At 53.3% G+C, this 23,711-nt stretch overlaps 1 protein-coding gene across 14 annotated transcripts in view; it reads left to right on the forward strand.

The window, feature by feature from the left end:
- Positions 1 to 23,711, forward strand: part of LRP8 (LDL receptor related protein 8) — an 81,793-nt gene that overhangs the window by 42,295 nt on the left and 15,787 nt on the right. For 4 of the 14 annotated variants that reach the window (XM_023629773.2, XM_023629749.2, XM_070259940.1 and 1 more), the window contains exons 4-15: positions 978 to 1,106; positions 4,261 to 4,644; positions 5,578 to 5,700; positions 6,523 to 6,645; positions 9,946 to 10,065; positions 10,140 to 10,265; positions 13,826 to 14,000; positions 16,018 to 16,245; positions 19,745 to 19,863; positions 20,117 to 20,256; positions 21,707 to 21,848; positions 22,833 to 22,985. In XM_023629773.2, the coding sequence (XP_023485541.2) occupies positions 978 to 1,106; positions 4,261 to 4,644; positions 5,578 to 5,700; positions 6,523 to 6,645; positions 9,946 to 10,065; positions 10,140 to 10,265; positions 13,826 to 14,000; positions 16,018 to 16,245; positions 19,745 to 19,863; positions 20,117 to 20,256; positions 21,707 to 21,848; positions 22,833 to 22,985 (1,962 nt within the window). Of the gene's footprint in view, positions 1 to 977; positions 1,107 to 4,260; positions 4,645 to 5,577; positions 5,701 to 6,522; positions 6,646 to 8,621; positions 8,700 to 9,945; positions 10,066 to 10,139; positions 10,266 to 13,825; positions 14,001 to 16,017; positions 16,246 to 19,744; positions 19,864 to 20,116; positions 20,257 to 21,706; positions 21,849 to 22,832; positions 22,986 to 23,711 lie in introns of all 14 variants that reach the window. The other 10 variants (XM_023629766.2, XM_070259943.1, XM_023629779.2 and 7 more) reach the window with 5 other exon arrangements.

The raw sequence follows: 23,711 nt of genomic DNA on the forward strand, positions 1-23,711 counted from the left end.
ATGGCCAGTGAGTGAGGGAGCTAGGATTTGAATCCAGGCAGCCAGGCTCCAGAGCCCATGCCCTTGACCTCTGTGCTGGAGGCCATGTCATAATCCTCACCCTGCTGGGTTATTGTGAAGATTAAATGGAAGCATCTAGCACTGTGCCTGGCACACCCTAGAGACCACTGAGTTTGGGCCTCCTGTACCCCCTGAAAGGCAGTAGGGAGCCAGCTGCAGAGGTCTGAAATGCGTCTGCCTCTGAGATGAGTCTGTCACGTGGGTCATCGGGATGCTCAGGATGAGAGCCGTCCCCAGCCCTGATCATTCTTTCTTCCAAATTGAGAATCAACCCTGGGGCTTTGGGCCCCTGATTGAGTCAGACTCTGATTGCAGCTGCAGTAATTATAGCTGTGTGGTCCCGCCGGGCCCTGCCACGCGAGGCTGCTCGCAGCAGCGGGCTCAGCATCATCGTCAAGGGAGGGAGCTTGGGGGGGTGGGTCATATCAGGGAAGCTACTGGGGCCTTGGTGAGCCCTTCAGATCTATAGGTTTGGATCATGGAGTCATTGATCTGGAAGGCAAACGGGCCCAACTGGAGGCATGTCTCCACCAAGGCATACAGCTGGGAAATGGCAGAGAAGCATGCAGAGTACAGTGGCTCCATGTTGCTGGAGCTTCAAGGGGAGGTTTGAGGGGTGGTGGGGCCGGTGAGGTAGGCAGAGGCTGGCCAGATCAAGAAGGGGCCTGTGTGCCAGGGACCAGGGGGCCAGGAAAGGGTGTTAGGCAGGGCAGTGGCGGGGTCACATGTAGGACTCGGAAAGTCTTAGGGGCAGACAGGGGCTTCTTCTCAGATGAAGAAACTGAGACATGGGGCAGGAAGGCCCTGACGGATTCCCAGGGCCTCAGGCCAGGTGGCTGGGGCCGGGCAGCAGGACTGGTTGCACGATATCCTGTGTCCCCCTTGACTAAGACGTGCACATGTTTCTGTCTCCACAGCCAAGCAGGTGTGTCCCGCAGAGAAGCTAAGCTGTGGACCCACCAGCCACAAGTGTGTGCCCGCCTCGTGGCGCTGTGATGGGGAGAAGGACTGCGAGAGTGGAGCGGACGAGGCTGGCTGTGCCACCTGTGAGTCCGGGGTCTGATCCCCAGGGTCTGCCAAGCATGGCCAGGCAGGCTCGGGGAGCAGCAGCCACCTCTGTGCGGGCCTGGTTCTCCAGGGGCCTGGTGGTAGAGGAAGGGTCCTGATCAGGACACTAATAACGGCCAGGCACTTGGAGACGGTTTCTTCTTTCATCCTCACAGCCACCTCATGAGTAGCCATTGTCATCCTCATTTATATGGGTGAGGAAACTGAGGCTCAGACAGGTGAGGAAAAGCACCCAAAGCTGAGTGATGGAACTGAGATTCACCTCAGGTCTGGACAGCAAAGCCCATGAGTTTTTACCATGCTGCCATCTGCTCATCCATTCCATAAGTCATCACTGATCTCTGAGCAAGGGCAAGGACACCCAGGCAGGGGCCGTAGCGAGAACTGGTCGTGGCCTGGGCCAGAGCACTGGCAGTGTCAGGGGAGGGGGACAGATTCCTGAGGGGTGAAGGACGACTGTTGCTGAAATCTCAGATTCAAGCACAAATGGCACAGTGCGGGGAAGGCACTCCCAGCAGCCTCGGCAGGGACAGATGGAAGTGGTCACTGGGACAGTTCCACATCAGTGAGCTTCAAACCCAGGATTATCTCCTTCCCAGGGAGTGGGCCAGCAGGTCCTGGGCCGGGGGGCTGTGCTCATCTCAATTTGATGGGCACCTCCTGTGTGCCAGGCCTGGAGCCAGGCTCTGGAAAGGATGATGAGGTGAATCCTACCCAGTCTGCCCTCTGGGGGCTCATGATAAATGGGGGAGACAGACTGGCTGTTGATAACTAGGCTGTGAGGCTGGGCTGAGATCTGGGCAGTCACTCAGGGGCTTTTGCCAGACACGTGCCCACGCCACCCCACTCCCTCCACCAGCCTCTGTGTATCTGCATCATATCCGTCCTTCCTGGCCCAGGGAAAATGCCATCTCTGGAGGCTTCTGAGTCACTCTACGATTCTAAGTCTGGAGTCTGGATGTATCTGAAGCAGGAAGCATCTGGGTATGGGGGCAGATCCTGGCTGGGTCCAGCAGCTTTAAAACCCCAGTGATGGCACTAGCTCGTTTTTTCAGCTGTGATAATTTTTGGGGGCCTCACTGATCAATGAGACTCTTCTTCCATCCTCACCGCCCATAATCAGATGTTTCCTCGGTCATAAAGGCCACCAGCCACCGTGGCAGAGGTGAGAATAGTCCTGACTAGGGTGTGTTGTGGCAGGAATGTTCCTGGTTAATTATAGAAGACAGGAGTGTTCAAAGGTCTTATTGGGCTTCTCTGTTACAGCTCCCAACCACTTGGGCAAAGGAAAAGGGATTCTCTCTTCTCTCATCCCCCAGAGCTTCTTCCATCTGTGAATGCTGGGAGTGGGGTCTCTGGGCGTAGGCCTGAGAAAATAGATCTTAAAGTTTCTGTCAGCTTCAAAACCTCAGGGAGAACTCAGTATATAGAAGGACTTCCTCCCAGAACTCTAACGTAGCACGTCCTCCCTCCCTGGACATGTCCAGGCTGAGTGTGGACAGGAAGGAGCAGAGCTAATTGAGCCCTCAGCATAATCTGCAGCGGCAGACGTCGCAGGGTCGGGTGTGCTTTTCCCACCAATGCCCCAATATCCCAAAAGCCCAGAAAGAGAAAAAAATGCATCTGTCAGAAACTTGATAGAGCTGTCGGCAACACCTGACAAGAGCTGCCTACCTGGTGAAACTGAGGACATCATTCTATTTTATGTTCAATAACAATGAAAAAACGGCATTTTTCCATCAGAAAATAAAAATACACACTTTGGGTGCCCCCACGTGGAGAGATCAGGTGCCACTGCCGCTGTGTTACCTGTGGCCACTGCCGCTGCCTCCACACCCACCTGGGCCCTCAGGCCTGTTCCTGGCCTGAGTCTGAGGACGTGAAGGAGGGAAGGAGGCATGCAGATCACTGATCTGGAAACAGCTTACATTCTAGGAAGGGAGGAGAAACTCAGAAAGCGGAGAGGAGTCAGGGTAGGAAGAGCCCCAAACCTGGAATCTGGTTTCCTCCTCGCCGTGGACTGACTGTGTGACCCTGGGCAAGCTTCTCCCCTCTCTGGGACTCAGTTTCCCCATCTGTATATTGGCAGTTGGTCTGGTAGTCTCTAAGGCCCTCCCAGCCTCTGAGTTCAGAGCAGCCCACCAGAGTGGGGAAGCCCAGGACCCCAAGTAGGGCCGAGGGATCTATGCCCTTAACTACTGAATATCCTTTAATTACTCCACACACTGAGCTGGTCCAGCCTCTATCGACTTCACATCCGCCCACTGCAGGGAGCTCTGTGCCAGGCCCTCAGGGCAAGTTGGGTCAGTCTCGGAGTCCATCCCCAGGCAGCTTGTGGCTGTGGGGCAGATGGAGAAGGACATGAGACCCAGACACCTGAGCAGGCTGTGAAGGGCACCTGAAAGGAGAGCAGAGGAGGAGGCAGACTTCCCAAGCAGAGGAGCATGAAGCATGTTATGAAAGAGGTGGAGTTTGGGCCCTTGGAGAATGAGAACTCATCACTGTGGAATGTAGAGACAGTGGTGGGCACCAGGTGGGTACCGAACAGAGGGAACAGCTTGGGCAAAGGCCCATGTGCAAATGGTCTAGTGTGGCTGAAGCCAGGCTGTGTGAGGTGATGGAGCAGGGCAGTGGGTCGACGCCAGTGGCCTTAGGTGCCAGGCCAGGGCACTCAGATGGGATAGTGCATGGGGTGGGGAGGGGCCTGAGCTGTGCTGTAAGGAAACAGCCCCCCACCTAACAAGGTGGTGTCCTTTCACACCTGGAAGTGTCAGCATCATGTTACATTTCCTAGGGACATCACAAAGTCCTTCCAGACAGGCACTGCTCTGCAGCTTTAGAGACTCTCCTAGTCCCACCATCCCGCTGGCAGGAGGGCAGGAATTCCCACTCCCAGTGAGACTGGGGAGGCTCAGAGAGGGCAAGTGTAATGCCCGAGGTCACCCGCATGACCCTTGCAGGGCACAGACTGGAAGGCCCCCTTTGCTGTCCCCAACCACATGTCCACCACTTGGCCCCCCAGCAGGGCCCTTCCCGCCCACTGGGGAGGGTCAGGGCCCCTGCAGCAGGACCGGCGGGCCCGGGGCGCCGGGATGGGGTCCGGCAGGCCGACCGGCTTTCTGTCCTGCGCAGTGTGCGCCCCGCACGAGTTCCAGTGCAGCAACCGCTCGTGCCTGGCCGCCGTGTTCGTGTGCGACGGCGACGACGACTGCGGCGACGGCAGCGACGAGCGCGGCTGTGCCGACCCGGCCTGCGGGCCCCGCGAGTTCCGCTGCGGTGGCGACGACGGCGCCTGCATCCCCGAGCGCTGGGTCTGCGACCGCCAGTTTGACTGCGAGGACCGCGCCGACGAGGCAGCCGAGCTGTGCGGCCGCACCGGCCCCGGGCCCACGCCCGCGCCCGCCGCCTGCGCCGCCGCCGCCCAGTTCGCCTGCCGCAGCGGCGAGTGCGTGCACCTGGGCTGGCGCTGCGACGGCGACCGCGACTGCAAGGACAAGTCCGACGAGGCCGACTGCCGTAAGCCCCCGCCGCCCCCACAGTGCGCGGCCCCGCCGCACGGCCCAAGACCTGTCCTTGCTCGCCTGCTCCGCCCGTGTTACCCCGCTTCACTGCGGGGGAGACCGAGCCTGGGAAAAGCAGAGAGACTTGGTTGAGGTCACGTGGCTCCTGAGCTGCGGAGCTCAGGTCTAACTCCAGAGGCCAAGGGTCTTCACGGGTATCTGCGTCCTTCCGTGATGGTCTCCCTGTCATACTTCCCACCCCTGCCCTTCCCGGTCCCAGGCAGTCCCCCTCTGGTTCCAGTGCCTGTAGACCTGGGTAACTCCCCCCATCCTCCCTAGCCACTGGGCCTGCTCATCCTTCAAGGCCTGGCCCAGATTCCTCCTGTTCCAGCTAGGCTGGGTCTCTCCCCTGGGCCACTGCAGGTCCCTGAGCCGCTCTCTCTTACAGCACATTCCACACTGTGATTTCCTTCACTGTTCATGCCTCAGCCCCTCTCTGCACCTTTGAGCTCACAGAGGATGGGGAGGCTCCTAGTAGTCTCTGGGTTCCCCACCCCTGCACAGTGCCTGCCACAGTGGGTGCTCAGGAAGGGATGGCTGAAGGGATAAAGTCGTTAAGTAATGAAGACCAAGACTCAAAAGAAGGCCACATGTCTGCTCTGGAGGGCTGGCTGTGGGAGAGGCGGTGGAGGGGGATACAGGAGACCTGGGTTTTATTCCTGGCTCTGCCAGCCAGAGTGCCATGTGACCCTGGGTGAGCCTCTCCCCCTCTCTGAGCTTCAGTCTTCCCTTCTGTATATTGGAAGTGCCTTGGCCAGGTGTCCTTTGAGGACTCCCAAGCTCAGCCACTGATTCTGTTCTTGGCAGGGGTCTATATGGGGTGGGGGGTGGGGGAGATGTCCCAACACCACAGTGGCCCTGACCCTCTCCCTTTGCCCTCTCTTGGCAGCGCTGGGCACCTGCCGTGGGGACGAGTTCCAGTGTGGGGATGGGACTTGTGTCCCTGCAGTCAAGCGCTGCAACCAGGAACAGGACTGTCCAGACGGGAGTGACGAAGCTGGCTGCCTGCAGGGTGCGTGTGGTCGGAGGCAAGGGGCAGCCTCCTCCATGAGGAAGAGTCCTGAGCTCTCCCGTGGCTCGGAGAGCAGAGCTAGGAGAGGTCCCCCCTTGGTCCCTGGGATGCGTCTTCCCGCAGAGCATCACTTGCCGCTAAGTTACCCGGATCTCCTCCCTGGGGTTCTAATGGCACCAGAACTGGATCTTTATGGACTTTGCGGAAGCTGAAAGGGGGGTATGTCCCCCCCTAGGGAGACATGAACAGGCACTGCAGGAAGTCCAGCCCCCACCATTTATCCACATCCAAGCCTCCACGCGGCTCTCTCACTAGTTCCCAGACTGAGCAGAGGCAGAGAGTCCTGTTCCCCAAGGAACCCCCTTAATTCTCAGATGGCGCTGGTCATCACTCACCTCCTGCAGGAGCAGGGACCCGGACCCACTGGTCATCTGTGGAAATGGATAAAAGGTTGAGCAGTGAGGCAGCCAACCCTATCCAGGGCCTCTGGGGCAAAGGTCCCCCAGGATGGTCAGTCCAGCCCTCAGGGTCTCTGTGGAGCTGCTGCATTTCCCTCCCAGGGCCCCAGTACTGCCAGATCGGACGCAGACCCCTGGCCCTGCCCAGCTAGATGATGTTTGGGCTCCTGATTGTCCCTTGGGTCCTGTCCTGTGAACAGAGCTCTCACCAGCCTTGTATTCAGCAGTCTGCCCTAGGCTACCCTGCAGAGACTAGTGGGCACTGGGGCTGGGGCTCTGCTTGCCTCCCACGGGCCCGGCCCAGCCCAGCCGTCCCTGCCCTAGGTCTCACAGGCAATGTCCGCTCTTTTCTCTGGCCTGACAGAATCGCCATGTGAGGGTCCCCGCAGATTTCAGTGTAAGAGTGGCGAGTGCGTGGACGGCAGGAAAGTGTGTGATGCTCAGAGGGACTGCCGGGACTGGTCGGATGAGCCTCTGAAAGAGTGTGGTACAGTACCTGTCTACAGTACCTGTCTACTGCTGGACTAACCCTCCCTGCCATGCCCCTCCTGGCATCTGGGCTGAGGCCCTGATCTGCCCTTCTGCACACTTTCTGCTCTGACCCCCTCTCTGGACTCAGGCACTGTCCTGTGGCCTCAGATGGGGCTCTCTGCCTTTGGGGGCCTCTCGTTCTGCATCTCTACAAATCTAAGGGCCTTTTCCTTCCAGGCCAGGTGCTCAAAAATTAGGTTTCCTCTCACAAACCCGGCCTCTCTTCCTCGCTCCTTTCACATTCAGTAATCTAGAACTTTCTCTCTTCTTCAGTGTTTCTGCCCTGCTGACTAGCCAGGGCCCTGGCCTGTGAGGCCTTCCAGCCCCCTGCAGGAGTCTCTGCAGAAGGAGAGGTGGGAACAGCAGGCAGTTGGCCAACTGAGGTGCATCCCAAGGCCACCTGGCTGAGGCCAGGCCTGGGTGAGGGCAGTGCAGACCCCACAGCAGAAGGGGGCCATCCTGAGCCATGAGGAGCTTGGAGTTTCTGAGAGACCAGACTTACATTCTGGACATGAGTGAGGAGTGGAATGAGGTGGCTGTCCTCATGGCTAGAGCTGTCAGGGTGGGTTCCAAGCTAAAAAGAATGGGAGAGTCTGCGCTGTAGATGGGGTGGGCATCCCAGAGAACATGCTGGAAACCCAGTATGGTCTCCAGGAAGGTTCATTTCTGAGGTCAGGGGTTTGGACAGAGAGTTCCTGGGAGGACAGAGCCTACCTTCCTGGCAGACCCATTTTCACCTAGTACCTCCCCTTCTGGGCATTCAGAGGAGTGTCATTCTCTGGACTTCCCCAGGAACAACATGTGCCGCCCCTTTTGAAGATTCACAAATTGATTTTGAAGGAAGAGTAGCTGGGCAAAAGTCACTCAGGCTCCACTCAAGCTTGTAGGAGACAGACTATCCCCTCAGCCCCAGAGGCCCTGCCCAGAAAAGTCCCAGAAGAAGGAACCTATGGAAAGGAGGACAGGGAAGCAGGAGAACTGAAGCTAGCCCCTCCGCTCCACCCAGCTTTGGAGCTAGCCAGGGACTACTAACCAAGTAGACTCTCTTCTCTCTCGTCTTCTGCATGACACGCCAAAGAGAAGTATGTACGCATGCGTCTGTGTCTCTGTGCTGGTGAGAGGCCAGTATCTGTATCCATGGCTCCTTCTCTGAGTAAGGCAAGGGAATTGCATCACAGGTCTCTGTGTGTGTTCCCATATCTATGTGACTGTGGAGTCCATGGGCCTGTCTGTGCCTCTGCACACAAGGTGGTGTGTGTGTGTGTGTGCATGCAGGTGTGCGCACATGCTGGGGAAAGTGACACTGACCCCTCCTTCCATGGTGGACCTCAAATGCTACTCTGTCCTCTCTGGAACACCTGCCCCTCTCCTCCCCTGCAGGCCCCCTAGCAGAATCACCTCCAGACTAGAGAGAATTGGGAAGCCCCAGGGAACGCCCTTCAGCCTCCGCCTTGCTGGCCTTCCAGGGAAGGGTTGACAAGGATGGACAAGTCCGGCCCATTCTCTTGCCCCAACCCACAGCCCTGGAGGATTCTGTGCCTTCCTCTTTCATAGATACCTGAGGCACCTTGAGCTCTCTCCTTTCCCCTTTCAGAGCCACCCTACACATGCCAGTCCATCAGGTGCTCAGTAAATACAGTTGTTGAGTTGCCACTACCTGCAAACGGGGAGGGAGGAAGTGAGTGGATGCATGAATGAGGCAGTGAGTAAGTGGGTGAACAAATGAATGGATGGTGCTGGGGGAATAATATGGTATAGGAGTGGTCAGGGAAGGCTGGAGTGACAGATTCCTGGAGGTGGTGACCCAAGGAGACAACCCTAAAGCTACCATGGCTCAGCCCACCCCAAGAGCCTGGGGCTTCCCAGGGCTGGGCCTGGCTGAGTCACTCTTGGCCCCTCAGTCATGAGGTTGCTGTGGTCTTGTTCTTTCAGTTCCACCAGCGTCCTGGGGAAACAGGAGGAGGCCCAGGGGTAAAGGGGAACATTCCCTAAGCATGGCTCAGGCTGGAGGTGGGGCCCCCAAAGCTGTGCATGGCCTAGGGTGGGAAGCTCAGACCAGCTGTGTTCATGGCCATGGCTGGCTCAGCTCAGCTCTGCTTTGCTTGGCTGGAGTGGTGGTGCATGAGCCTGGTGGGCAGAGGGGTGGCTTGGCACCTTCCCGTGGTTTGCACAATTAACCCTCTGTGATTCTAAAGCTCAGAAGATGCTGTGAGAACTGAGTGAGCCTTGGTCCTAGCCTCCCTGACCTCCCCAAGGACCCTGCCAGAAGGTGGTGGGGGAGTGGAGGATGAGGGAAGCAGATGACCTCCTGGCATCCCTTCATTCCTTGAGGCAGGTGGTAGTCCCAGGACCGGGCCCATGACTAAGTGTGGGAACAGGGACAGGTGCTGAGAGCAGAGGAGGTGAAAAAAGTCCATCGCATTAGTTTGGGTAGAAGAGAACTGACTTAGCAACAGCTCTGTGCAGAAAAAGGCCTGGGAGTCTTAGATAACCACAAGCTCAGCAGGGGGCAACCTTTGTTGTTCAGACTCCTTCTGGGTGGCAGACTAGCTCTGGGCCCTGTCCAGCGAGTAACATGAACAGATGGAATGTATCCAGAGAAAGCCACCTGAATGGCAGGGGACCAGAAATCAGTGCTTTAAGGAGATTCTGAGGGAGCCATTGGACTGCAGCTAACCCCATGCAGCAGAGCTAGGAGTGGGAGCAGAGGCTACAGGGAGGCCGATCCTGTGAGGAAGAACTTTCTAACAGGCAGTGCTGTTCCAGGTGGAACTAGCTGCCTCAGGAGGGAAGTTGGCGCCCTGAGGCTGGAGATGTTTAAGCAAGGGCATTTCAGAAAAATTTTTGGGGTCTCCTGAGGGTTGATTATGGTACATCCAGGCCCCTTGAACTCTAAGGTCACGAGGAAGGAGGAGCTGTGTAAACGTGTTTGTGAAAGGAAAGAGCTTAGGTAGCCTAGCTGCCTCCCGCCTGGTAGTAGACAGAGCCCTGGCCTGAGAGGCAGAGGACCTGAGTTCTGGTTCCACTCTGTCCCTGTCTGTGTGTCTGGCCTTGAGCCAGGATCTGCCCCTCTCTGAACCTCCTCTTGCCCAGTCACCTGGTTAATGAGGCCGAGGTCTGATAAGGTTGCAGAGCATGCTGGCTCTGTGAGAATCCTGCTGCCCTAAGTCTCCGCTTCAGCTCTAGGCCCCACCCCTGTCCTGCCCCCACCCCCGTCTGGGCTCTTAGACCCTCAGGAGCCCACGTCCCTCCCCAGGGCTGAACGAGTGTCTGCACAACAATGGCGGCTGCTCCCACATCTGCACCGACCTCAAGATCGGCTTTGAGTGCACATGCCCAGCGGGCTACCGGCTCCTGGACCAGAAGACCTGTGGTGGTGAGACCCTCCCCTCACCCCCTCAAGCAGAGGCGGATCTGCCTGCCAGTTCTGACCACTTCTTCTCCCCACAGACATTGATGAGTGTGAGGACCCAGACGCCTGCAGCCAGATCTGTGTCAACTACAAGGGCTACTTTAAGTGCGAGTGCCACCCTGGCTACGAGATGGACACACTGACCAAGAACTGCAAGGCCGTCGGTATGGACACCCCAAGGTGGAGGGCGGGAGGGCAGCTCTGAGAGGGTACAGAAAGCAGCATGCTTCCGCATATGTGACAAGCGGATGTGCACGCACGTGCATGCACACACACACACACACAGAAAGCAGATGGCACATACAGTGCTCAGAGTGCAAATATACGTTAGACACACAATGCACTGCACACTAACACCCACGCAGACACTGCACAGAGCCACCCAGTCAGCTCACAGAGATTGCACTTGCACAGTACACAACATACAGACACAGACTGGACCACGCACACTGCGCACACAGCATAGGCTGCCCACACAAAGAGCCTGACATGCACAGATCTTCACGTTGATCGGTTCAGCCAGCTGAATTCATTCATTTTATTCACTTCTTTACTGAACATCTCACATTGTTGTAGACACTGTTGGGATTCAGCAGTAAGCAAAATCCCTGCCTGCCCTCCTGGGACTTACATTCTCATGGGTGAGAAAGACAAGAAATCAGATAAAGAGATAAATACAGTGTATGGCAGATGGTGATGAGAGTTCAGGAGAAATATAACGTAAGGAAGGGACAGGGAAGTCCAGAAATGCAGTGGGTTACAGTTTTAGACAGAGCGGTCAGGGAAGCCCTCACTGAGGAGGGGACATCTGAGTAAAGACCTGAAGGAGGTGAAGGAGGGAGCCATGCACTTACCTGCAGGAATTGCATTTCAGGCCAAAGGAACAGAAAGTGCAAAGGCCCTAGGCAGGAGCATGCCTGGTGTCTTCGGATAACAATGAGGAAGCCAGTGCCACTGGAGCAAGGAGAATAGAAGGAACTGACGTCAGAGAGGTGACTGGGCAGGTCACAAGGGCCTTCGACCATTTTAAGAGCTGACTTGATTTCACTCTCAGTCAGCAGGAAGCCTTTGAGGGTTTTTTGGGGTTTTTTTAAAGATTTTATTTCTTTTTTTTCCTTTTTCTCCCCAAAGCCCCCCGGTACATAGTTGTATATTCTTCGTTGTGTGTCCTTCTGGTTGTGGCATGTGGGACGCTGCCTCAGCATGGCTTGATGAACAGTGCCATGTCCACGCCCAGGATTTGAACCAACGAAACACTGGGCCGCCTGCAGCGGAGTGCGCGAACTTAACCAGTCGGCCACGGGGCCAGCCCCACCTTTGAGGGTTTTGAGTAGAGGAGGGACATGGTGTGCCTTACATTTTAACAGGCTCCCTCTGGTTGCTGTGTTGAGAATGGACTGTAGGGGGCAAGGGAGGAAGCAGGGAAACCATTTAAGAGGTTTTTGCACTATACTCATGGGCTGCATAATGACGGTTAAGTCAACAATGGACCCTATATATGACAGTGGTCCCATAAGATCTGTCCCACGTAGCCTGGGTGTGTAGTAGGCTGTACCGTCTATGTTTCTTTAAGTACACTCTGTGATGTTCACACGATGACCAAATTGCCTAACGACACATTTCTCAGAAGATATCCCATCACATGACTGTAATCCAGAAGACAGGTAGGAGATGGTGGCTTGGACCAGAATGTTGCAGTGGGAGTAATGAGAAGGGGACAGACTGGATGGATCTATTTTGAAGGTCAGGCTTTCTTGTGAAGCGATAGGATTTGCTTATGAATTAAATGTGGGATGTGAGAGAAAACCAGGAGTCAAAGATGACTCCCAGGTTTTTGGCCATCAACTAGAAAAATAGGATTGCTATTTATGGAGTTGGGAAAGATGGTGAGAAAAGCAGGTTTGGGGGAATATGAGATTGATTTGGACGTGTTAAATTTATGAAAACTATTCAGACATCTAAGAAGTATTGAGTAGGCAGTTGGATATATGAGTCTGGAGTTGAGATGCACAAATACAATACACAATGTATAAATTATAGCAATACAGCAGGCACGGTAATTGACATGCAGCCCATAAACCCAAAAAACATACCACCCAAACTATACAACACATACATTAGCACATCACATGGAACATGCAACCTGTTTTTACCCCCACATGGGACACGTGATATTCAACACGGATTATATACGTGCAGTGGAGACAAGACACAACTGCTCATGTATACACAGACCTCCCCCCCGCCAAATGAATATCTGAAGTGCAGTTACACAAAAACTCAAACCATAAACACACAGGGTTCCTGTCATAGTGACAGCTCTCAGTAAAAATCACCTCAAGATACCCTGTAGCCCAGCTCCTGCCTTCAGGAAGATAAAGTGTGTCACTACTCTCATTTGAGGATGGGGAAAATCACACTTTGTCAGTGGCAGAGCTGGGCCTTGAACCCTGCACTTGGAGCCCGATTTTCCTATGCTCTCTGTTGTACCACGCCCTCCCTCTCACCCCAACCTTGCTTTGAAATAGTTTCCATCACTACACACACGTCATAGCCCCAGCCCCAAGCCCCACATGGCTCTGTGCTGGTCCCATCCTGCCCCCGGGGAACATATTAGCCTGGCACAGATGGATAGTGACAGGGACCAGGTGGCCTGCAGAAGTGTCAGCTGGAAAACAAGAGGTGGAGAAGGCACAGGTAGCTCCAGGGACAGGTGTTGCCACTCACACAGTGTTGGTGCCTGAGAGTGGCCCGACACATCTGAACACAGGCTGGGGGAGTGGCAGCCTGTGCTGGGTGCTAGGCCCTCCTAGGCCTGTGGGACAGTGACCCTCCATATAGAGCAGCCAGGAATGTCTAGGTCACTGATGCGCTTCCTAAAATCTCATCCTAAGTCTAAAAATGGGTTTGTGTTTACACGGGCAGTTGTACGTTGTCTCCATTGCATGTACATAATCTGTGTCATATATTACACACATCCTACCCCTGCTAGTGGCTCAGAATAAAGTGCAGACTCTTCACCAAGCTCACAGGACCTTTTGTGAGCTGGCCCTGCCAGCCTCTACAGCTGCATCTCTTGCCACGTCCCCAAATATACTCTGTATAAACTAAGGACTCACTCCAACCCCCTTGAATCTCCTCCCTTGAATCTCACCCCAGCCCTGATGTCTGCTCCACACTGTAGCCTCAGTCGTCCTCCTAAAATACTTAATGCTCACATCGCCCCTTCTTGAACATTGCAGTGGGGCCCTAAGCAGAGGAGGTGGTAGTTGCTGGGAAGAAATGCATTCTAGAAAGAGGGGATGACTTGAGCAAAGACCCTAGGGCAGCAAAGCTCTGCCATGGCTAAGGAATGACAGGTAGTCTGGGGGGTGGAGTCAAGGTGTGTTAGGGAGGTGAGTGATGAGGCTGGAGGTAGAGCTTGGGGGTCACACTGCAGAAGGCCTTCAGTGCCAGCCCAAAGAGGAAATAGGAATCATAAGAGATTTTGAGGGCCTTTGTGTCTAATAAAAAGGATAAAAATCCTTCTGGTATGCATGGTGCTTTGCATCTTATGATTTCCGTACCCATTATTTCATCTACTCCTCTAACCTGTGAGGTAGGAATTGTCACCCCTATTTTATAGGAAAATGAGGCATCACCAGCAAACTATGACAGGGCCTTGCTCTCCAGACTCCCTGCCTCTTGCACTGATCCTTTCTCTCTCACCCTCCCTGCACGGCAGCCGGCAGAAGCCCGTCTCTAATCTTCACCAACCGGCACGAAGTACGGAGGATAGACCTGGTGAAGCGGGACTACTCGCGCCTCATCCCTATGCTCAAGAACGTCGTGGCACTGGATGTTGAAGTTGCCACCAATCGCATCTACTGGTGTGACCTCTCCTACCGCAAGATCTACAGGTGAGCAGTGGCAGGTGTCCTGCAGCCAGGCCTGGGTGGGAGCAGGGGCTGACAGAGGAGAAGGAGAAGGCTAGCCTCTGCACCCCCTTTGCCTCTAGGATTCCCCAGAACAGAGGTGGGGGTGTCAAGGGACGCAGGATCACAGGAGATAGGGAACTGCCAGGACTTCCCCACCCAGGGCTGGCCTAGGCTGAGGGCTCAGTTGAGGGAGTGGCTTTGAGCCCCACACACCTGGGCTTTGACTGACCTCTGCTGGCCTAGTGGGGCAGTGCAAGACACAGGAAGTATTCAGCCAGGGCAGAAAGGAAGAAATCCCTGGCTTTGGTGAGGAATTTCAAAGCAGCTCACATGTCCGTGTGTTGGATCCCGGGGACTCAAAAATGCCTCAGGCGTGGTCCTGTCTGGGGGTCCTACTTATAACATAGTGACATCCACTGTGATAATCAATGGGGGAAGTACAGAGGAGGCCTCTTACCCAATCTGGGGGTTGGGGAATCCTCCTGGATGGCACTACCCCTAGTCCAGCCCTCACACCACAGTCAGTGGACCGGCTCTCGGGAGGGCTCCTCACATACCCAAGGAGGCTCAGGCCTAGGTCCTTCTCAGATACCACAAGCCTGCCTCCTTGCCTATCTGGGCCCCCTTCTGGCAGCCATCTCCTTTTTTACCCTGAGATCCACAAGGCAGGACTGCTGATGACCAGGCTCTGGGTAGTAGCCTGTTCAGAGAATGATGGGATGGAGGGATGGAAGCAAATATTCCCAAGTGCTCCTCACAGACAACTCAATGCCCACCACTCCCAACACCCAGAGACACACACTGAGTTCACACCCACCCACCCAGAAACAGCTAGAGCAGGGCCTGTCCAACAGTTATGACGGAAAGAGGCAGGATTTGATGACAGACTGGTTAAGGGGCTGAAGGAGGAAGAGCAAAAATGAACTCGCAGGTTCATTTTGGGAGTTTCTGTTTCTAGCTCGGGAGGTCTCGGGGATGGTGGTGGTGTTCTCAGAGATGGGAGCAGTGGAGGTGGGGGGAGTCTGTCTGTCTGTCTGTCTGTCTGGGGGAAGGGGAACGGGGATGAGCAGTTTTGGATGTGTTGACTTCAGGGTGTCCAGGGGACATCCGAGAGAGGCCAGTTGGCTTTACAATCTGGAGCCAATTGGGATGGGAAGGTCAGAGTTATGGATGGCAGTGGGCACTGTGGAACCAGTCGCCTGGAGAGAGAAGCACTTGGGAGACAGACAGTCCTGCTAAGGTTGCCTCCTGAGCGTCTACTCCGTGCTCAGCCCCTTCTCCACCCTCACGAGACAGTGCTCCTGCAGACCCTCTTTATCTCTCCCCGGAATGCTGGGTGCTGTAACAGCCGCCCCACCCCAATCCCTCGCCTTCAGTCCAGCTCACGTTCCACAGGTGCCACAGTGATCTAACATGCCCATCTGACCCTGTCCTCCAGCCTGTTCACTTACCTCTCCAGGATAAAATCCCGACTTAGCATGGCACGCAGAGCCTGTCAGGGTGGGGCCCCCACCTGCATTCACTCCCAGTCTTACCTCCCACGTATCCAGCTCTACTCCCACTGAATATATCACTATTCCAGAATAAACACCTCTGGGCAATTGCACATGCTGTTCCCTCTGCTTTCTGTTGTTTGTGTCCCTGGTACATGACTCCTTCAGGACCCAACTACAAAGCTTTCTCCAAACCTCCAGGATGATGTAGTCTCCATTTCTTTGCTGCTATAGCCTCAAATGCTTTCTGTAATCATACTGTACTATAATTATCTGGCTGTAAATTTCTGTCCCCTGCTAAACAGCTCCAGGCCAGAGGCTCTGGCTGATTCAAGCCTATGTCCTTACCTTGGTGGCCCAGGGAATATGTTGAACAGAAATTAGCCAAGTTCCTCTGAAATCCACTGCCAGGGCCCAGAGGGAAGAGAGAGAGGGGAAGGGTGCACAGGCAGCTCTGGACCTGTGGGTGGAACACCTGCCCCATGGCCAGCTCTGGTTGCTCCTAGTGCCTACATGGACAAGGCCAGTGACCCGGCAGAGCAGGAGGTCCTCATTGACGAGCAGCTGCACTCTCCAGAGGGCCTGGCCGTGGACTGGGTCCACAAGCACATCTACTGGACTGACTCAGGCAATAAGACCATCTCAGTGGCCACGGTCGATGGCGGCCGCCGACACACTCTCTTCAGCCGTGACCTCAGCGAACCCCGGGCCATTGCTGTCGACCCTCTGCAAGGGTGAGTGTTCCCACTCCAAACTTCCCATTCTCTCACTGCAAGTGCTCAGTCCTCATGTGTCTGTCACAAGAGCTATCCTTTTTCTTTTTCTTTCCTTTTTTTTTTTTTTTTGTGAGGAAGATTGGCCCTGAGCTAACATCTGTGGCCAATCTTCCTCTTCTTTTTTTCCTCCCCAAAGCCCCAGTACATAGTTGTATATCCTAGTTGTAGGTTATTCTAGTTCTTCTATGTGGGACACCGCCTCAGCATGGCTTGATTAGTGGTGTGTAGGTCCGCACCCAGGATCCAAACTGGCAAATCCCAGGCCACCGAAGTGGAGCACATGAACTTAACCACTTGGCTGCTGGGCCAGCCCCACAAGAGCTATCTCGAGGGCTTTGGAAGGCCCTGGGCCACTCAGACACAGCCCATGGGCAAGAAAATCCATGTGGGCCCCTCAGCCTGTTAAACCCTGACCAAGGGTTGTTTGGACACTTGTTGCCAGAGTTCTCCCGAGACGCCACTGCGCACTCATCATATCATAGAATCAGAGCGTCTCGGAGCAGAAGAGGGCTCTAGAGATTGCCTCGTAGAAGCTCCCAGGGCAGGAAGTCTTTCCTCAGGCTGGGGCATGCTGCAGGGGGGCATGCAGGGCTGCTCACGTACGTCCAGAGAGGGCGCTCATTACTTCCCGTAGGGCCTGTTTAATTTGGGGGCAGCTCTGCCCATTAGAAAGTGGGGTTTTTTCCCTCATATTCCCAAATTTGTCTCCCTTTGACTTCTTCCATTGGCCTCTCCAGTCACATCAAACAAGTCTACTCCTTGCCCTGCAGGACAGCCAGCGAGATTTGAGGACCATGATCACTGGGTCTTCTCTGTTCCAGGCTGCCCAACTCCATCCTCACCTCTGTTGCCCACAGTCTCTGGGCCCCTCACCACCCAGGCTGCCTTGCTCTGGCCACACCTCCACATTGAGAGCAGGGTTTCTGAACAGAGCAGGACCCCCTCCCTCCCTCAGTAGGGATGCGCTAAAATAGCAGGGTTTTCTAGCAGCTGCCTCATCTTAAGTTTACCGGGATCCCCAGCTTCTTCCTCCTGTTGTTTCCATAATTGTTGAACAGGGATAAGAAAACCCTCTTCTTCCAGTGAGGGCAACTGGGGTGAGGGGGGCCACCTGAGAGGATGTGAGAGCCTTGGGAAGTGACTGACAGCTACTGTTGAATGAGCATGTGTCAGGTGCACACAACACAGTACTAGGTACTCTACACATGCTGTAGTAGGGAGGGTCACCTTCAGAGCATTAGCTAGCCAGAGGCAATCCTGTTAGAGGGGACTCAGGAGGATAAAGATCCTGACCTCTGTCTGCTCCTTCTCTCCCTCCAATATTTTGCTGAACACAACTGAAAGCCAGAAGGCTAGGGAGCCAAACCCACTGACGGTGGTTCCCATATGGGTCAGCTTGTTGTTGTACAGAGCATAATGCAGATGAGGAGAGAGTGAATCCAAAGAGGCAAATGGAAGGTATCCAGGACAACCACTCAGCCCCCTAGCCCGAGGCGTGACACCAGCTTTTGGCAGAGGCAGTTTTGGGGAGGATTAAGGACACAGGCTTTAGAGTCCAGCTTGAATCTGAGTTTGAAGCCTGGCTCCACTACTTATTAACAGTGTGAACTTAGGGAAGTCAACCCGTCTGAGCCACAATTTACTCATCTAAAAAGGGACTAATAATTATACCCTTCTGTGGCAGCTGTGAGGCTAAAATGAAAACATTACTTTGTTCAACAAATATTAAATAAGGACCTGTTATATGCCATATGTGATCTACCTGCCAGGTATAAACTGAGGAACAAGACAGACAAGAGCCTGCCCTCAATGGAGCTTGCAGACTGTGGGGGAAGCAGGCAGTAAACAAACAGGCCGCACTACGCGAAAGCAGCCCTCAGTAACCAGTGTGTATGTGCTGCGGAGGGAAAGAACAGGGGCTTTAGGAGATAACAGCAGGGAGAAGCTGCTGTCATTGAGGGCTCAGAGAAAGAGTCTCTACTGAAAAGACCCTTATACTAACCAGAGAAAGAGGGGGGCCAGAGGCCTTCGAAGGCCTGTAGTGAGAAAGGCTTGGTGCCCTGGAGGAACCAAGAGAAATCCTGTGGGGCAGGTGTGGAGTTTGGAAGGGAGATGGGCGGTGGTGGCAGGAGAGACAGCCAAAGAGGGAGGCAGGGGCCTGCTCATGCAGAGCCCTGTCAGCTATAGTAAGGATTTGGGATTTTATTTTAAGAGCAATAGGAGAAGCCGCCATAAAGTTTTAAAACAGGAGAGTGATAGAACTTAAAAGTTCTCATCATGGGGCCAGCCCGGTGGCATAGTGGTTAAGTGCGCACACTCTGCTTCAGCAGCCGGGGTTTGCAGGTTCAGATCCCGGGTGCGGAGCTATATACCGCTCATCAAAGCATGCTGTGGTGGTGTCCCACATACAAAATAGAGCAAGACTGGCACAGATGTTAGCTCAGCGACAATCTCCCTCACCACACTCACACAAAATGTTCTCATCACAAGAAAAAAAATTGTAACTATGTATGGTGATGGATGTTAACTAGACTTATTATGATGACCATGTCACAATATATACAAATGTCGAATCATTATGTTGTACACTTGAAACTAATTAACGTTATATGTCAATTATATCTCAATTTCAAAAAAAAAGGAGAGTGGCAACTTATTTCCATTTTTAAAAGCTCATTTTGCCTGCTCTGTAGGAACAGATTAGAGGGACAGTGATCACTGCATTTGTAAGTACATGAGGTGAAACCACTCAGCCCAGAGCCTGACACCTAGTGAGTGCTCAGTAAGCGTTCAAGAAAAGAGAGCAAGCCGGCCCTGATGGGCTAGTGGTTAAAGTTCCATGCTCACCGCTTCAGCAGCCCAGGTTCACTTCCTGGGTAAGAGCCATACCACCCGTCTATAGTTGCCATGCTGTGGTGGCGGCTCACGTAGAAGAGCTAGAACAACTTACAACTAGGGTATACAACTATGTACTGGGGCTTTGGGGAGGGAAAAAAAAAGAGGAAGATCGGCAACAGATGTTAGCTGAAGGCAATTCTTTCCCTGCAAAAATAAAAAGAGAGAGAGAGAGAGGGCCTGGACAGAGTTCTAGCTGTATGACCCTGGGTAGATCATCTACTTTCTCCTCTATAGAACAGGAAAGTAAGAGAGGGTCGACAAGGGCCCTTCCCACTCTGGCAGGCTAGGGCTCTAGTGGGAGCTGCCCAAAGTGGGAAAGAGGGGCACACAGGCTGTTCAGCTGAGGCTGGGTGGACTCAGGAAACACAGGCTTCCCCAGGCAATCAGATGAAAAGTGCCTACAAACTCTAAGACTTGATGGTTCCAGTGGATTTCAAAGGTCTTCCCAGTCCCCACTAAGCACAATCTTCAACATTCAGTGGGTCATTGAGCCCCTGTGACTCTCCACCCCAATCACATCCCCTGACAAGAAGCCCAATTGGGTTCTTCTCTGTTTTAGGTTCATGTATTGGTCTGACTGGGGGTACCAGGCCAAGATCGAGAAGTCTGGGCTCAACGGTGCGGACCGGCAAACACTGGTGTCAGACAATATTGAGTGGCCCAATGGAATCACCCTGGGTGAGCCTCCCTTCCCTGGATTGGGAACCTGTTATAGCACCTGGTCCTGGCCACGTCTGGAGCTCCATGGGTCTTGTGTCTGTGTCCCTTCACAGTGCCAGTGCCTGTTTTTTCCTGATGGTTGTCCCAGGCTGGCCTCAGTCTGAGGCCTAGCCCGGAGATCTGGGCAGGGAGGGGGCACAAAGGAGCAGAGATCCAGCCTACAGTCGCAGGCTCGTGACCTGATTCCCCCATCTCCTTTTTCCTCCCAAAGATTTGCTGAACCAGCGCTTGTACTGGGTGGACTCCAAGCTGCACCAGCTGTCCAGCATTGACTTCAGCGGAGGCAACAGAAAGATGCTGATTTCCTCCCCTGACTTCCTGAGCCATCCTTTTGGGATAGCTGTGTTTGAGGTGAGCCCTGTGAGGGGAGGCATGGCCCCATCAGGAAGCTGAAGCTTAGAAAAGGCTTATTCAAATAGGATGACTCCCTGAGACTTGTCCAAATGGAAACAAAGGGATAGGGTAGCCAACTGACTTGTTTGTACACAATTTGTGAGCTGCCCACAAACAAAGGCTCTGCAGCTCATGTCCACCTGGCAGCCTTTCCTGTGCTTCCTTCCCGAGGCCCCTCTCTCAGAGCTCTTCTCACAGGTGAGTTGCTAGACCATGTATGTTTCCTCTGTGTACCCTCAGCACCCAGTACTGTACCCACATGTACAGAAGGGATCCAATAAAGGGAGGGAGAGAAGAAGGAATATACATTTCCTTACTATTATTTACTATTGGAAATGGCCTGAGAGGTTTTATTCAATTCAGCACACTTTCACTGACCTTTGCTGGACCCCGGGGTCATAGAAGTGAATCAGACATTATCCCAGTCCTCAAGAAGCTCCCAGGAGGGTGAAGAGTCAAGACCCTCCTCTCTTCTGACACTAACAACCTTTCTCCTTGGGAAATGGGGAAGCCAGAACCAGCCAAGTTCTCACACACCTACCTCTTCCTCAAAACTAACTCTGCCACCAAGGGGAGGGAAAGCAAGGGGACAGTGGTCTGTGGTGGGCACTGACAATATTTGCTTGGAGTGACATCACCCAGCACCACTCTGAATTTGTGGGCAAAGCCCCACCTCCAAGTCCAGCCCTTTCTTCAAAAGACAGGTGTGTTTGGACATGTGTATGTGCTTGTGCATATATGTAGCATGTATGTGTAAAATATATGTATATGCATGTGTATACATAAATGCATCCATTTAAAAATGTGCATTCCTGTATGTGCTGGTACTTGTGAGTGTTAATATGTATACCAATACTTAGGTGCTTATTTAGGGACAAGTGTGCCTGTGTGTGTAGATGAGCATGTGGATATGTTTCTGGATCTGTGTAGGAGGCTGCATGGCTGAACCTGTAAATGTGGGTTTGCCAACACATGCACATCTAGGCTTATATGGGCTAACCACTGGATGCATACATGTGTATATCCGGAGGCTGTAGGAGACCCAGCCGAGAATAGTTCTCAGTAGCTCATACATCCCGTCCAATCTTCGTCCCAGGCCCCAGTAATGGTAATAGCTATAGAGACCCAACCTTGAGTTTCTGCTGGACCCCAGAAAGCAGGCCTAGCTCAGCATTAATGAGTAGCCTTCAGGCCAAAGCATGGAATCAGTGAATAACCTTCTGAGACAGAAGGGAACCAGAGCCTACGCCATAGATCAGAGGCTGAGTGCCACTCTAAATCTGTGACCAGGAGAGCTCAGGGAAGATGTCAGGGCAGTTCTTCTGACTGTGGTTTGGGGCTGAGCCCTCAGATTGAGGTCATGGGTTTAGGCTGTAGGCCTCCCATCCCCTGCATCTGTACCCCACAGGACAAGGTGTTCTGGACAGACCTGGAGAATGAGGCCATTTTCAGTGCAAATCGGCTCAATGGCCTAGAAATCTCCGTCCTAGCTGAGAACCTCAATAACCCACATGACATTGTCATCTTCCATGAGCTGAAGCAGCCAAGAGGTGAGCCTTCCCTGGTCCCAAGTCCCCTGCCCATGTCCCTTCCCTCCACTAGGCAGGCTGTGTTCACATCACGTCACGTCTCAGCACCCTCAGGAGTAATAGCAACAATCCCTCTCGCTGGGAGAGTGCTCTGCTGCCACATATTTTCTCTCATTTTGCCTCAAGCTCTTCGTGAAATAAGGCTGGATATAAATAAATACATAATGTCCATTTTTGCCAATCCTACAAAGTGTGGGTTTTACTGTTCTCATATAACAATTGAGGAAACTGTAGCTCCGAGAGGTAAAATAATGTTAGCAGTTGGCACAACTAAAACGTAACTTAGGTCTATCTGATTCCAGAGCTCCTTCTGCTGTAAAGGAGCACACTGCTTCTCCTTTATCACTTGTACCCATTTTGCAGTATTACAGGCTAACATATCTTAGGGCCATACAGTAAGTCAGCTTGTTGGATGGGAATAGAGGCCAGGAATCTCATACTAGGTTGTCCCCTCCTCTATCACTAGGATATACTCATTCTAACTGTAGCTGATGTGCTGGCTGCCAGGGTGAAGGTGGGAAAGCATAGAGGAGTAAGGAGATATGGTGGGGTGCCTGATTCTAGATCTAGAAATTTAAGAAAGAAAGAGACATGGCATATGTCATAGGGGGTAAAAAACCATGGACTTGGGAATCCAACAGACCTCAACTTAAATTCTGCCTCTAAAATTACTAGAGGTATAGCTTTGAAAGGGCTGTGCTCTTCGAGCCCAAGTGTCTTTTATCTGTCAGTCTGGGGTATAACACCCACCTCTCAGAGTTGTCGTCAGGATTAAATGAAAGCGTGGGGATAAGGGGAAGGGAAGTGCTGGAAGAGACCCAATAGAAGTAGTAGGGAAAGTTTTTTGGGGACGCCAAGGGGGAAGGGCCTCACCCTCGGGAGGAGGGAAGACCTGGCATGTCCCATCTGTGTCCCAGCTCTCTCTCAATCTCTCCCCCACATTAGCTGCAGATGCCTGCGAGCTGAGTGCCCAGCCCAATGGAGGCTGTGAGTACTTGTGCCTTCCTGCTCCTCAGCTCTCCGGCCACTCTCCCAAGTACACGTGTGCCTGTCCTGACACAATGTGGCTGGGCCCAGACATGAAGAGGTGCTACCGAGGTAAGCAGACCTACCAGGAGGGTAGCCCCTGGCAATACCAGGCCCAATCCTGCTGAAATCTTCCTTGGCTTCCGGCACACCACATGCTCCTGGTTTTCCTGCATCTTCTCTGGCTACCTGTTGCCTTTGCAGGCTCCTCTTCCTTACCTTCCTTGAATGCCGGTGTCCCCCAGGGTCCTTCTGAGGCTTTCTCTTCTCACTCCCAAGAAAAATGCACATCTACATATAACATTTTAAATGCAGTTTCAGGGGGTTTCTGGAACCCCTTGAAGACCTCAAATTGAGAACCCTTGATCCCTGTGGCTTCAGCTACTATTTATATGCAGGCGACTATGAGCTTACCTATTTCTCATGTAGAACTTAACACACTACATAGAAGCCCTTTTGTGATATGATTGGGACTAATAGTCAGTTAATACTTCAACCATATAAATTTATATTCATTCCCCAATCTTTATGTAGGGCCAAGGCCTTTGTTTGAGCTTAAGTGTGCTGCATTATTTATGATTTCCAGATTAAACTGTTTAAAATGGAGGGAGAATGTAAACCTAATGATGTAACAATATGCATGTAAAATCCTTCTAGATTTCTGTAATTTCCCCTCCTCCCAGTATTTTACAGCAGTCTTGCCCACATCTAATTCTACAGCATTATTTTTTTTAATGACATCTTTATCAAATCAATGTGCAGTATAAACACAGACAAAGTGCTTGGGATTCAGCTAAG

The sequence above is a fragment of the Equus caballus genome, chromosome 2 (genome assembly GCF_041296265.1).
Source record: "Equus caballus isolate H_3958 breed thoroughbred chromosome 2, TB-T2T, whole genome shotgun sequence".
Lineage (NCBI taxonomy): Eukaryota > Metazoa > Chordata > Mammalia > Perissodactyla > Equidae > Equus > Equus caballus.